The sequence below is a fragment of the Nomascus leucogenys genome, chromosome 14 (genome assembly GCF_006542625.1).
Source record: "Nomascus leucogenys isolate Asia chromosome 14, Asia_NLE_v1, whole genome shotgun sequence".
Lineage (NCBI taxonomy): Eukaryota > Metazoa > Chordata > Mammalia > Primates > Hylobatidae > Nomascus > Nomascus leucogenys.
In genome coordinates, this window is record NC_044394.1 from 32,131,759 (window position 1) to 32,147,555 (window position 15,797).

General features: G+C 34.2%; 1 protein-coding gene across 5 annotated transcripts; it reads left to right on the top strand.

Annotated features, from left to right (window-relative positions):
* The first annotated feature begins 233 nt into the window (after positions 1-233).
* Positions 234-15,246, top strand: ETAA1 (ETAA1 activator of ATR kinase). Of its 5 annotated transcripts, none has more exons than XM_030827694.1 (6): positions 234-287; positions 2,077-2,205; positions 2,454-2,530; positions 5,738-5,850; positions 6,101-8,124; positions 13,039-14,961. In XM_030827694.1, the coding sequence occupies exons 2-6, from the start codon at positions 2,109-2,111 to the stop codon at positions 13,164-13,166; spliced, it is 2,439 nt and encodes an 812-aa protein (XP_030683554.1). In that variant the 5' UTR covers positions 234-287; positions 2,077-2,108; the 3' UTR covers positions 13,167-14,961. The 5 variants fall into 5 exon arrangements, with proteins under 5 accessions (XP_030683554.1, XP_030683553.1, XP_003262519.2 ...); XM_030827693.1 differs by having other exon boundaries at positions 245-588; positions 13,738-15,246; XM_003262471.3 differs by having other exon boundaries at positions 245-588.
* The last annotated feature ends 551 nt before the right edge of the window (positions 15,247-15,797 follow it).

Below are 15,797 nucleotides of genomic sequence, written 5' to 3' on the forward strand. Positions count from 1 at the left end.
CATTGTAAATTCAATAAAAAGCTGCTAGTGTATTCAATCTCCTTTCCAACTCACAAACTCCCACTCTCAGTTTACGCGGACCGGACTACTACCGCAACAACCCCCACCAGTCTGGAGGATTTTGAGCCTAGACACTCCTCCAGAGCAGGCTCCCGTCCCGGCTGCGGAAGTGCGCGCGCCCTGGACACCTTAACAGTTCCGCCCCTCTCCCGGACCCAGCCAATCAGCGGCCGCTCTTGCGCGCGCCCCACCGACCAAAATGGCGGCTGCTGTTGGTGCATAGTGCGGTTTGTAGTGCTGTTGCCCTACTCATCCCTTTGCAAAATGTGAAAGAAGAAGCGGCTGGTGGAGGCGGGCCATAGGCAATGAGTCGGCGAAGGAAACATGATGACAGCCCTAGCCCGAAGAAAACTCCGCACAAAACAGCGGCGGCTGAGGAATGCGGCTGGGTGGTCGAGCCAGGGAGGAGGCGGCTGAGGTCGGCCCGCGGTTCGTGGCCCTGCGGGGCTAGAGAGGGGCCTCCCGGGCCAGTGCGGCAGCGAGAGCAGCCTCCGACCGCCGCCTTGTGCAGTAAAAGTAACCCCGAGGGTGAGACGTTGGCAGCGCGGCCTGCCTTGGCTTCGGCGCCGCATCCCCACAGCCCAACTTGTAACAGGGAAATCTGGGGTGGGGGTGGAGTCTGGAGTGTGTATTCTGTCTCTGGGATTGACCCCTCGAGAGTCCAAAAATAATCCTATACCACTCCCCGATAGGCTTTTGTCCCCGAGCTTGAGCACTACCCCGTTAGGTTTGACCATCCATTTGCCTCCGCCACAGGAAAAGGTCATGTGGTTTACCTGTTTGCGGGAGGGCGGCTGCTTTCCAGGCTGCTCCTCCAGTCAGCGGCAGTGGCGGAGTGAGGAGAAACAGCTGATAGGCCCGCTAACATCAGTTTATGCCCGGAGAAATTATTTCTCTTTAACCCTTTTTTTTTTTTTTTCCCCTGATCTGCTTTAGAGAAGAGTTCATAAAGTTTGTCTCAAAGCCTGGTTGATGTCTCACCTCATTATGAATAAACCGGAAGTTCCTGTGTGTAACATCCCTCCAAATAAGATACTAAGGATCCCTTTCGTCTCGATTAGTTTTAGGTGTTACTTTTTAAAAGACTTCTAGTAAATCTTAGTTGGAACTGAAACTCATACAAAAGCCTTTATTCTGGAGCATGTTCTTGAAATAGTGCTTTTTTTTTTTTTTTACCTTACGTGTCTTTTTTTTTTTTTGATAAAGAATCTCTCTCTGTCACCCAGGCTGGAGTGCAGTGGCACCATATCGGCTCACTGCAACCTCCGCCTCCCGGGTTCAAGCGACTCTCCTGCATCAGCCTCCCAAGTAGCTGGGACTACAGGCGTGTGCCACCTCACCCGGCTAATTTTTTGTATTTTTAGTAGAGACGGGGTTTCACCGTGTTAGCCAGGATGGTCTCGATCTCCTGACCTCGTGATCCACCTGCCTCGGCCTTCCAAAGTGTTGGGATTACAGCCACCGCGTACGGCCACCTTACATGTCTTTAATAATGAGACTTAAAGCAATTCGGGAATGAACAAAAATCTTTATAAAAATTTGAAAGTGATTCTAGACAAAAATTCTCAAGCATTGGACCACTCACTAATGCTTTTTGAAGAATCTCAATTAATGTAGATTAGATAGAGTTGGTGAAAGGGGGCTAAACATATTTAAGTTTCTGTTGGGTTACTTTGGATTTCTGAATGTACCTATAAATTACAGATGGTTCCCCAGAGCCTCCAAGTCTCAATGATAATAAATAGAATGACTTAGTTTATACAGTATTGTATTATGCATTCATAGAGCTTATGGATTATCTAGAAGTGTTTGCTATTTACAATGTGAAGTTTGCAAAGTGCTGTGTGGATTTTTATATGAAACAAGCATTTCTGTTACGGTTCAGGTAATTATCTCTGGGAAAAAAAATTATCTTGGACTATAAAAGTTAGTCTAAGCTATTTGACCTTGGGGTCTTACGAAGTAAGATAATGCTTTAAAATGCAACAATTGTTATTTTACTCATATTTTATATAGAAAGGTATGAAACACCAAAGAGAGCGCTGAAAATGGACTTACTGTCATCTTCCTTCAGTTCTCCTAATGATCCAGATGGACAGAATGATATCTTTTGGGATCAGAATTCTCCATTGACAAAGCAGTTAGGTAATTATTAATATTTTTTATGTGAGTAAATATTTGATAAATGATTCAGATTTAACTAGAATTCTAGTCAGATAATAGCATCGGGAACCTCTGAGAATCTTATATGATTTTATCTGTATAAGTATGTGATGTAAACACATAATCCTCTAAGCTGCACTAAATAAAATTATTTTCTGAGAAGTGACAGCTATTTTTTAAAATTGAGGGTTTTTTGTTTTAAATTTATAGAAATGTCTTTGTTTCTTTAGGTAAAGGAAGAAAAAAACAGATTTACACCACAGATAGTGATGAGATTTCACATATTGTTAATCGTATTGCTCCTCAGGTAAATATCACTAGTTTTACAGTTTGTTTTAAAACAGTGAAGAATGTGCCACTAAGTTTTTGTAGTTGCTTTAAATGAAAAGTATTATCTATTATAATTCTTTTGTCCAAAAATAAGGCAGCAAAGATTACTGTTTTGCCTTTTCTACTTTTGAAATACATATTTTGAAAAAAGGAATATAATATAAAATACAAGATATTTTCTTAAGTATATATCTTGTTTTAACTTTTTAGAGTAATTTTTGACTAGGGCATTGTGTTTATCTGTAATGTTGTGCTTAACAACATACGGCATCATTTTTCAAGTTGCTAAAATAATAGAATAAGGCAGTGAAAAAAGTTTATACTTTTATGATTGTTTTGTGATTGGTACTTACTGTCTATAACGTTTCCCCATTGAAACTATTAATACTCATTGACTTATAAGATTATCAAGAAACACTTACAAAAGTGGAGAGCACTGAATTCAAATTTAGTCCTCATTCAACCTCCTGTGCTGTGTGACCCAATGGAAGTTATTTAAACTCTCACCACCTCAGTTCATTCAGCCATGAACTAGAATTATTGTGTTGCTCTTGCTGTCTTCGTTGGATCATTATGAGGATTAAACTAGATAAAAATTCTTTGTAAACTGTAGAGTGCTATAACTGTAAGGTTATGTTAAGGTTGTTACTGTAATAGAACCATCTCCAAAGGTTTTTTTTTTTTTCTTGGACAGGCATGGTGACTCATTCCTGTAATCTCAGCATTTTGGGAGGAAGGCTGAGGCAGGAAGATTGCTTGAGGCCAGGAGTTTAAGACCCCATCCCTTAAAAAAATTTTTTTTGAGTGTTTCGTTTCTTTTTTTCATTTCTGTTCTTGTATTGTTTGAGTGATGAAATAGAAATATGTTCAAGTCAATCATTTGACACAAAGCAATCCAATAACTCTAATATTATAATTACTAAGAAGCAAAGGCTCAATACATGAAACTGTTCTGAACTTCACTTTTTGTTCCCTTTTTCTTATTTAACATTTAAATCCAGAGAACATTTTTGCTTAGTGTCTTCTCTAAAGGAAGTATGCCATTTTTCCTTAACCTGCCCTTGAATAGTTACTATATGTTGACCATAAACAATAGATGGCACTGGCCCAAAACATAATTTGAAGAATTATTGTCACCCAGGTGGAAGAGACAGGAAATGAAGTTTTTCTTAGCAGCTATAAAATATCCAAAATTACACCTAGCACAGTCAAAACAACTGTTGCTACTAGCTCTACATTCCATTTTTAGCATGTCATAGAAATTCATTTTACTTACAGTTCATTAGTTAAATGGCATTTATGCTATAATAGTACTTACTCTGTAAGTTAACAATAGATCTTCATTAATCGTGGGTTTCACATGAAAGAAGCATAATAAAATGTGTTTGGGCGGGTCAGTCTAAATAGTGATAAAAAGATAGTTGTGAATAAATTATTGGACTCTTTACCTAAGTGGACTGGAAATAATAGCTCATATAAAGAAATGGCAACAGTACGCAAGTGGTAACTTGTATAAAAGAAAAAAATATAGTGAAATTAGTAGCTTTAAAATGTTACCCTCTTAAACTGAGTACTTTTAATGCATATAAATCTTTAGCAGTTTCAAGGTCTGTTTGAAAGCTTGTCATGTTCTCAGAATGACAAATATTTATATTGTTTATTTTTAGGTGAGTCATTCTCAAATCATTTAATTTTCTTTTAACGTTTTCAGAGATAGCATTTTTTTTAATATGCGCTTTTATTCTGGTTGGACAGTCAGTTCACTTTCTGCAGGGATACATTTTATACAATGTTGTTTATTTGAAGATGGTATATATCTTCATTTATACAGCTTTGCACAGTATACCTTTTATAATAAAATGAAGTAATGCATTTAGATACCTTATACAGCACCTGGATTATGGTTGAAAATCAATGTTATGTAATTATTCATGAAGAAATATGTAATATAACACGTATAAATAGTATACAAACATACATAGGGGTACATAAAGTCATAATTTAGTTCTCTGAAAATTGAATGAATTTAAAATTACTTTTGTAAATGGCAGAGTTCATAATTAAGACCATTAATTATCTTTAAATTCAAGATTGTTGAAATAAAAGGGAAAATATATTGAGTCTGAAAGTGAAATTACTGATTTTCTTGAGTATTTGCAAAGCTAAAGGCAACTACGTTCAAGTCGACATTAAGAAAACTTTTTTGATTCATTGAGGATTTGAAGTACCAAGTTGTAGGGATCTTTTCACCTAAATCTTCTAGTAAATAAATGTAAACTGACACTGGTATGCCCAGTATTGTGCTGGATGCTGAGTTATTCTAAGAAGAGTCCTTGCCTTTGAGTAGCCTATAATCTAGTAGTAATATTATTTTTTAACTTGTGTGATATTTATGTTCATTCTAGGTACTATAAAATAGAAAATGGTTACTTGATTTGATTTGTTGGTTTGGTTTGCAATTAATGCCTAAAGCTCATTCTGTAATTTTTTTGTGTGATCAAGTGACTGAAAGGTACAGCAAAAGTATCTAGGTCTAAAATGCCTTTTTTCTGTATATTATCTGGGCCAAACTTTTCTGCTTTCTCTATTTTTTTATTCTTATTCCTGTCTCATTCTTAGCATCAGTTCTAACCTTGCTCTTATCTCTTAATTCATTCCTGATCTTAATTCTGAGTGTTCTTAATTTAGGTCAACATGTTCAACTTTAGATAAAGATTATAATAAGGATAAAGAAAATTTGGAGAAACAGATGATACAGAAAGAATTCCATATGTATCTCCTCTCAATTCTGATGATTTCTGCCGCACAGTTTCTGACATAATGTTTTTATAAGTATCTTAGGACAATTAAAATGTCAATTTTCTTTTGATAAAAACATGCTTCTGTTATTAAATGTACATTTGATGAATTTAATTCTTAAAACAATATTTTTTTAAAATAAACAGTTTGTAATTCTGAATGTTTTCATTCTCTGAAACATAAGTGGATCAATTCTTGTAGCTTATTATTGCTATCTCCCAACTTCTCATTGTTTTTGAGTTTGGTAACTGTTACCTCACCAGAATTTAGGAAATTAATTCAAAATTGTTAGTTTTTATTTTCTTTTTTCTTTCTTTTGTTTTTTTGGAAGTGGGGGGATGCTACACTGTTACTTTATACCTCTTTTTTTCCCTATCTGCCAAAGGATGAAAAACCAACAACAAATTCTATGCTGGACATGTGGATTGGTGAAACTGCTATTCCTTGTACTCCCAGTGTAGCAAAAGGAAAATCAAGAGCAAAAATCAGCTGCACAAAGTAAGTTAAGACTTTTCAGCTTTTCTGAAATTCAGTGAAGCAAGTATTTTTTGATAATACTCCATTTTGGTTTTGTGAATATATCAAAATTTTTGTTAATAAAATTTCCACAGTTTTGATCTATCAAATTTTGGAGTTAAAATAATTATACCTGTTAAAATCTTAGAGCTTTAACATCAAAATATGTTAAATAACAGTTGGATATAACATCTCAGAATATTTTTAGTTATTTTTTAATCTTGTTTAATAGGTTAAAAACACAAAATAAAGAAGAAGAACTTATGAAACTGGCTAAACAATTTGATAAAAATATGGAAGAGCTAGATGTGATTCAAGAGCAAAACAAGAGGAATTATGATTTTACCCAGACGATTTCAGAAACACAGATTTTAAGTAATTATAAAGATGATAATATACAGATGCGGTCATTACATAATATAGTTCCCGAAATAGATAATGCTACAAAAAAGAAGCCAATCAGAGGAAACACCAAGATATCTGTGGCAAATAATCAAAATAGCAGTCAGAAGCCATTTGACCAAACTGCTGAAGCAGCCTTTAATGCTATTTTTGATGGTTCTACTCAGAAGTGTAGCGGACAGTTAAGCCAAGAACTGCCAGAGGCTTTTTGGAGCACCAATAATACTACCTTTGTAAAGACAAATGCTTTGAAAGAGGGGAAAATCATTACTAATGAAACTCTGGTTGTTGAAAAACTGTCAAATAAAACCCCACGATCACTTTCTTCTCAAGTAGATACACCCATAATGACAAAATCATATGTGACTTCCTGTACTAAGGAGCCAGAAACTTCTAATAAGTACATTGATGCATTTACTACCAGTGATTTTGAGGATGATTGGGAAAACTTACTAAGTAATGAACCTTTTGCTGTGCAAAATACCGACATGCCTGAACTCTTCCCTTCTAAAACAGCCCATGTTACTGATCAAAAGGAAATTTTTACCTTTAATAGTAAAACTGTTAAAAATACGTCAAGAGCAAATACAAGTCCAGATGCCAGGTTAGGAGATTCAAAAGTATTACAAGATCTTTCTTCAAAGACATATGACAGAGAATTAATAGATGCAGAATATAGATTTTCACCAAATCCAAATAAATCAAACAAATTATCATCCACTGGAAATAAAATGAAATTTGAGAACTCTTCCAATAAAATTGTTATTCAAGACAAAATTCAAGATTGCATAGTTACATCTAATCTGACAAAAATAAAGGAAGATACTCTTACTAAATCTACTGTATATGCTTCTGAAAGGAAGTCAGCTTTGAACACAAGATATTCTAATGAACAGAAAAATAAGTGCATTTTAAATCAGTCTATTAAAGCCCCTGTTAATACTGATCTTTTTGGCTCTGCAAATCTAGGCAGTGAAACCAGCGTTAGTAACCCAAATCAGACTAGTGCATCAAAAGTAGGTTCTTTCTTTGATGATTGGAATGATCCCTCATTTGCCAATGAAATTATTAAAGCATGTCATCAATTAGATAATACCTGGGAAGCAGATGATGTAGATGATGATTTGTTGTACCAAGCATGTGATGATATTGAAAGACTAACTCAGCAACAAGACATTAGAAAGGACAGTAAGACATCAGAAAGTATATGTGAGATCAATAATAATTCCGAACATGGAGCCAAAAACATGTTTACTATATCTAAACAAGGAAGTAATTTGGTACAATCAAAGCATTTGAATCCAGGCAGCATTTCAGTGCAGACATCTTTGACAAATAGCTCACAAATAGATAAGCCAATGAAGATGGAGAAAGGGGAAATGCATGGAAATTCTCCAAGATTTTTAGGTGCCACAAATTTGATTATGTATTCTAAGACCTCAAATTGTCAGATAAATAATCTGCATGTGTCTTATACTAACACTGATGTTCCAATACAAGTGAATAGTTCCAAATTGGTTCTTTCAGGAAGTTCAAGTTTGAATGTAACTTCAGATCATATGAATACAGAAATTGCCACTTCTAAGAAGAAATTGAGTGCTAAGCAGCTATGCCATAAGACTATAACAGATGAAGCTCAGAGCAACCTTAACAAAACGGTTGGATTTTCAAAGTTTACATTTACAAGGATGAAAAATTCTCAGATTAATCAAAATTGTATAACTGGAAGTATGTCTGATACCAAAATTACACAGGGTGTGGAGAAAAAGAAAAGTGTCAACCCATTACTGGAGGAAGCTGTTGCAAAGCAATCTTTGGTGAAACTTTCTGAATCTTTGAAACAATCTTCGAAAGGTATGTATGAAATATGAAATAGTTTTCTTTGAAAAGCATCTTAAAAAGTAGTAAAATGTTGTTTTTGAGTGTGAGTAATGACGTTTAACTAGAATTCTTAAGATGATACTTGGAAATAATTATACTGCATTACACAGAGTAGTTGGTTTATTTTTCAAAATATTACATTGAATTCTTTCCCAGCACTTAATACAATGACTGGCATATAATAGGTACCCAGTAAATATTTTTTGAATGATTTATTAATTCTTTCTTGGAAAATCATACATTTAGATATATGTATTACAGTGTTCATTAAGATTGTATTTACTAAATTGTTTTAAAACTTGAGTAATCTGGGAAGCAGATGATGGAGCAGTGAGGTAAATAATATTTAGAAAATTTAGAGCATTCTAATTAAACATCTTTACTAGTGTGATATTTGATATAAACGTGCTAGTGGTGATGGTTAAAATTATGATTTACTTATTTGATAACAGCTATCATTTCTGATTCTTCCAATTTCTCTTTTCCCCAAGTCTCCATTCTATCAATAAGTTTCATTCTTTCTATCTCAAAAACCGTATCCCCAAACTGTCCATTTTTCTTTCTACAACAAGTTAACATTTCTTGATGAGACTACTGCAGTTCTTTTATCTATTTCCTTTCAATTCTTATCTCCAAATAGTGGAATAGCCTTTTAAAATTGGATGGGCAAAAATGGCGTTTCTATGCTTAAAACAACCTTCAATGGCTGCCCATCATATTTCAAATAAAATCCAAACTGTATACTGTGACCAACAAAGCTGTGGATTATCTCTCTTTAACCTGCATCTCCTCTTTTTTCCTTACCTGCTAAGCTTCAGCTATACCAGCTATCTTTTAGTTTCTCAAACAGTGTATGTTTTTCTTCCTTGTTTTACCCAGAACTTAGGAACTTAGACCGTGCTCTTCCCTTTGACTAAAACTACTTCTTTTCAACATGTGACCCTTCCCCTACTCTTTTGTTGATGCTTTCTTACATCTCAATATAAGTACTACTTTCTCACAGAGGCCTTCCTTGAGGAGTCTGTATAGATATCCTTGTTTATTTTTTATTTCCTAATTGCTTTCATCACAAGTTGCAATTAAATATTTAGTGACTCTTCTCTGTCTTGTTGGCATTACTGTTACAACTTTCCTATTTAAGTGACTTTTTTAAAAATTTACAACAGTAATATGCTAGTTATTTAAAAAGAAAAGTAAAACAGTATAGAATAATTTAAAGGAAAAAGTTAAGTCTTCTGTTTCTCCTTTCTGATAACCATCCCTTAGGGAAAACCACTATTAATAGTTGGTATGATGTAGCATTTTCTATGAATATAAAAAGATATGTGTGTGTATGTACATATATATGTGTATGCATATATATATATATACCTATAGATCTATTTAAATATTAATAAATCTGTATACCCACTATTTGGCAGCTTGCTTTTGCCTTAATATATTATAGCTGTCTTTTCCTATTAGTACATATAAATTTATTTTAGTCCTATTAATGACTATGTGATATATATGGTGGATGTATCATAATTTAACTGTTTCTCTGTGATGGAAGTTTGGGTTGGTTGCAGTCTTTTGCAATTACAAACAATACTCCAGTAAATATCCTTCTGCATAAATTTCTGTATGCTTGTATAATTGTATCTGTTAATTCCTAAAAAATTGCTACAAGAGAAAGTTTTAAAATTTGGTAGATACCACCAAATTTCTGTCCGAAGCAGTTATACCAATTTGTCTTATCAACACTGACAATAAGTAATTCTCTACACCCAGGGTGTCCAATCTTTTGGCTTTCCCGGGCCACATTGGAAGAATTATCTTGGATCACACATAAGATACACTGACATTAACAATAGCTGATGAACTAAAAAAAAAAAAAAAAAATCACAAAAAAATCTCATAATGTTTTTAAAAAGTTTATGAATTTGTGTTGGGCTGCATTCAAAGCCATCCTGGGCTGCAGGTGTAGCCTGCGGGCTGCGGGTTGGACAAGCTTGCTTTACATGGTAGCCCAAACTAGATATTTTGAAATATTAAAAATTGTTCTCAATCTATAATAATTTTAAGTATTTAAATTTGTATTAAAGTGAGCATATTGTGGCCAGGCGCAGTGGCTCACGCTTGTAATCCCAGCACTTTGGGAGGCCGAGGCGGGCGGATCACGAGGTCAGGAGCTCGAGACCATGGTGAAACCCTGTCTCTACTAAAAAATACAAAAAAAAAAAAATTAGCCAGGCGTGGTGGCGGGCGCCTGTAGTCCCAGCTACTCGGAGAGGCTGAGGCAGGAGAATGGCGTGAACCCGGGAAGCGGAGCTTGCAGTGAGCCGAAATTGCGCCACTGCAATCCAGCCTGGGCGACAGAGCAAGACTCCGTCTCAAAAAAAAAAAAAGTGAGCGTATTGTAACTAAATCAAGCATGTTCCTAGCATGAATTTATTTACAGATAAAGTTGACCCTTGAACAATGTGGGGGTTAGAGGCACTGATCTTATTTGCAGTCGAAAGTCTGTGTATAACTTTTGATCCCCTAAAAACGTAGCTGCTAATAGCCTGCTGTTGACCAGAAACCTTTCCGATAACATAATTAATTAATACATATTTTATATGCTCTTATATGTATTATATACTGTATTCTTACAATAAGCTGGAAAAGTGTTATTAAGAAAATCGTAAGGAAGAGAAAATAATATTTACTATTCATTAAGTGAAAGTGGATCATCAAAAAGGTCTTCATCCTCATAATCTTCATGTCTAGTAGGCTGAGAAGGAAGAAGGGTAGGAGTTGGTCTTGCTGTCTCGGGTGTCAGATGCAGAAAACAACCTACAAATGAGTGGACTTGCCAGCTCAGGCCCATGTTGTTCAAGGGTCAACTATAGTTATAATTCTATAATAGACTAAACCTGGAGTATTTGAGTTTTCTGAAAACCCCTATCTACCAATCTGTCTGCATTTTTTATGGATAATCTGCCTTTTAGCTTACCTTATCAATATTTTCTTTAAGCTTATTGATAGTACTGAATTTCTTAATTACTATTAACTTACTTTGTTGATGTTTTCTATTGTTTCTACTTCCTTTTACTTTGGTATGTAGCAAGCTGCTCTCCAGGGAAGTATCTCTGAAACAAAACTCACTTAACTCCCTCATTTATTTCAGGCAGTTGTTGGCAAACTATGATCTGTCCAAATCCAGCTTGCAGCTTGTTTATGTATAGCCAGTACACTAAAAATGATTTTTACGTTTTAAATGGTTGGAAAAAAATTAAAAGGAGAATAATATTTTATGACATTTGAAAATTATATGAAATCCAGATTTCATTGTCCATGAACAGGTTTTATTTGAATACAGCTCATCAGTTATTTATACATTATCCATAACTATTTTTGCTACAGTGGTACGGGTGAGCAGTTGCAACAAGATACTCAAAGGTTAACATTCTTGCTTTCTGACTCTTCACAGGAAAAAAAAAAAAATTACTGACCCTTGCACTGTAAGATCAAGATTAAGAAGAGCAGCTTTTGCGTAGTACTTTACAATATTTTAAGACTTCATTGTGTATTTTTATTATAGATTGAGTTAGACTGATGGGAAAAATGGATGAGTCCCTAAATCAAATTTTCATGGTGTGACCTGATTATCATTTGAAATTATTTTCTATAATATTGCCAAGCAAATTGTAAGACCAACTTTAGGAAGTTAAATTTTCTGCTGTTGTAGATTATTAACCTGTTTTCTTTCCACACAGTCAAATTCAGTGTAAAGTCTTTGTATGTGTAGTCTGAGTTTGTTGTGTTTCTCAGCTTTGAGACTAAAGTATTAGATAATTAGTCAGGCTAATTAGAAAATATCTTCTGGTGTCTCTCTTTAGGAAAAAATAGCTACAGTCTGTTAGGCAAATAGCTTAGGAAATAAAAGCCATCAAAATCATCTGGGAAACTTATTTAAAATATGTATTTCTTAGCCTGAATACCCCCTCCCATTTCTGATTGTACCAAGAAAGGAAAGGGAGGCAGATTATATATTTTGGAAAATGCCTCTGTTAGTTAACAAGAGAAATGTCTCATAAATTGTGAATCTTTCTAGATGTCAGAATAAATGATATTTCTCTTCTGTCAATATTACAGATTCTTCTTAAAAAGCGTATTTTACAACATAAATCAGTTTTACTGGTAAAAGTTTACTTAAATATGTATATATGTATTAGGGTGATAATCTTAAACTTAAAATATCATTTAAATGAGATAGTGATTTCTAATACAAAGCTTCAACTTACTAAGTTAATTGAGATTATTTTACAGTTTCTCCAAAATGCATCCTCCAAATAAAAATATAATTTCTGACAGTGAATCACAGGTAACCAGTTTGACATGAGAGATTTCATTTTATCACTCTAAAATATATTTCCTCAGTGGATGAAAACTTTATAGCTCTATAGGGAAAAGTAGATGCGAATATTAATATAACATCTTATGTAAATATACACTGAGATTGATAGCTAATTTAATTCCTTATATTTTGACTTTTCCTATTAAAATTTACATAACATTTTAAATCCCAATGTATACTTTTTAAAGATATATTTATTCATAGGTCATATAAATTAGATGTCATTGTCCACAAGAATTATTTGGTGCGTAGTCAGTTTTCTATCAAATTGAATTTTATCACACTGTGAAAAGAATGTATCAAATAGAGACAGATCCGTCAGTGGATCTGTCTTTTGAACTGGAGCGTTATATCTGTATTATGTACTTAGAATTTTATATTTAGTAGTTTAGTTTGATTTAATAGCCAACTAATATGGCAAATCTGGGTGATAAAAAAAGCAAAACTTAAAGCACATATTGAATGACTTTATAGGCTATAAAACTCCTCTTTCGCTGAATTTTTAGAGGAAGAAGAGAAAAATAGAAAGTGTTCTCCGGAAGAAATTCAGAGAAAAAGACAAGAAGCGCTGGTTCGGAGAATGGCTAAAGCACGAGCCTCATCTGTAAATGCAGCTCCCACTTCATTTCTTTAATGAAATATTAGTTGGAAGACTTCACAAAGACTGCTGATAACTATCTGTGATAGGAAATTTTTTTTTCTTGATTTCTCTGTGAGAAATGTAATGCTGACTTTTATAAAGCCTGGACTTCTACTTTATTTAATAAATCAATGTTTGCAGTGGTAAATGAAACATTTCCTTGGACATGTATTTGAAAGTCATTATATACAAGTTTTGGAAATTCAGGAAAGTTAGCAATTATGTACAGATATTATACAGAGGAAAGTAGTTATATTTTTAAATGCTATTGTTGCAGAGGATCATCAAAAAAGAGGTAATCTACGTTATTTCCTATTCTAATGTCTTTTCCTAATACAAAACTTCAACTTTCTAAGTTAGTAGACTATTTTTGTAGTTTTACTTTCATTAACTGTTGCTTAAGGTTTTCATACACTTCCAGATTTTAATTAATACTTTCATATTTCTAGGAACATGGTTGATATGAAATAAAGGACTTCATTTGTAAGGAAATTATGTTCAGTTCTTAGAAGTGGATTTGGATTTTAATAATTCTAAAATGTGACACATTTTGCAAACTTTCCAGCATATTTAGGAAAACTCTGATTTTAGAAGTCTAACATAGAAGAAAAGAAGTAGTGGATTGTCTACAAAAGTAATGTGGCATCATTAACATTTAGAACTGGCAGAAACTTCACATGTCATCTGGTCCAGCTTCCTTATTGTATTGGTGAGAAAAAGTAATACTGTTTTCAAAGTCATAGACAAGTTAATGCTGTGCTACAATTAGAATGATTTCTTTGGACACCTAAACAATTACACCGTTTGCTTCAAAGTATCAGTATATAAAATAACTTGAGGGAATATTATTTTCTAGTATAAAACAAAAGATGTAATTAAAAGCACAATAAGGACTGTTTGATAATAATGCTCATTGTTTGTTATTTTGCTTTAAAGAATTAGTCTTTCCAGGATATAAAAATGAGAATCTTTTTTCTTTTCAGTTTTTCTGTAACTGTGTAATTTTCCCCTCAATTAATTTACTTACTTTACTCATCTTTTCTTCTCTGTTACTGTTTTGTTTTTTCTTTTTTTGCCGTTTTGCCTATTTGGAATTTGCTAAACCAGTAATAGAAGTCCAACTAGAGGGCATAAGGCAGGGAGGATGCTTTATTCCTCTTAAATGGTTTTAGGAGATCTAGGGAAAGTTAGAGATATGAAACACCTGTCATGGTGTGGCATTTATCACTATCAAGTGTCTCAAAGCTGTGATAATACGGTAGTTACTGCCCTATAACTATACAGATACTCCTCAACTTACCGTGTAGTTACATCCCAATAAACCCATCATGAGTTGAAAATACCTTAAGTTAAAAATGCATTTACTACACTTAATCTACCCAACAACATAGCTTAGCTTAGCCTACCTTAAACATGCTCAAATCACTTATATTAGCCTAGAGTTGGGCAAATCATCTGGCAACACGGTACACTATAGAGTATCAGTTGAGCTGATGCGCAGCATCGTGAGAATGTTGTACCGCATATCTCTAGCCTGGGAAAGAATCAGACTTTAAAGTATGGTTTCTATTGAACGCATATCACTTTTGCACCACCTTAGAGTTGAAAAATTGTTAAGTCAACTATTTTAAGTTGGAGACTGTACGTTGAAAATGATATTTTCATATATACAGTGGAGTACTGGAGTTTAGCTAATCTATCTTAATTTTTCTAGGAATATATAATAACCTAGATAAATGCAAGTAGTTTCTATGTAAGAAAATAAAGAGCTGAGAATCTTTTACTAAAAGTGGCTTCACTGTGTTCTGACTATGCTTTGGTTATCTCTGTCCTTGCTTAAGCTCCTCCCTGCTTACTGCTTGCTTTTTTAAGAGTACTTTTAGCCTATTCTGTTAATTCATTTAGACTCAGCCTAATAAGTCTGTTTCTTTGAACCTCGTACCTAACCATCTTCACTGGAATTGATTGCTTCTCTCTGATCATAATGGTACTGATTATTGTGTCTTTCATTGAGCAATATTATAATGCCTTTATGTGTTGTTTGGTTATATAAATCTTATTTTATAATTTGTCATTTTGTGTCTCTGGTAATTCTGCCAAATTCTTATACAGCCCATAGTATTATTTACACAATAGTTTTCTTTAAGTGACTCCCTTTTTTAAAAAAAAAAAAAAAAAAAAAGAAAAAAAGAAACTTTTATAGCACTTCTGGGTCGTGGGAGGTGTAGTGGCCCTGTACATCTGAACCCGACATGACTGGTTTTTAGGGTCACTGCTCCTGTTGATACCACTTTCCTTTCCTATCCTGATTCTTCTTTTAGCCCTTGTTGGAAACATTAGGGGGTGAATGGCCCATAAATGAGCATGCAGAGGGCTGTCTATGTAGTTTGCCTGGCTTTTCTCTTTCCTAGTCTGTAGGGAATCTGGGGAAGGGACAACTGGTAGCCTGGCAATTTCCCCCTAAAGTTCCGCTGCTGTTTCTGCATCTCAGACTGATGCTAATAATGCCATTATTTCCAAAAAGAGCCTGTTGAAAGTGGAGCTTATCTCTCATTAATCTTTTTCTGTTATAGACAGATGACTCTGACCCCAGGAACATTTGGGTTGCTTACTGCAGACAGTTAG

Excerpts from the sequence above, each read along its gene's own strand:
- ETAA1 (XM_003262471.3), top strand. The coding sequence starts at position 366 with ATGAGTCGGCGAAGGAAACATGATGACAGCCCTAGCCCGAAGAAAACT. Across the intron at positions 5,851-6,100 it reads GCAAAAATCAGCTGCACAAA|GTTAAAAACACAAAATAAAG; the intron begins GTAAGTTAAGAC and ends CTTGTTTAATAG. Across the intron at positions 8,125-13,038 it reads TTTGAAACAATCTTCGAAAG|AGGAAGAAGAGAAAAATAGA; the intron begins GTATGTATGAAA and ends CTGAATTTTTAG.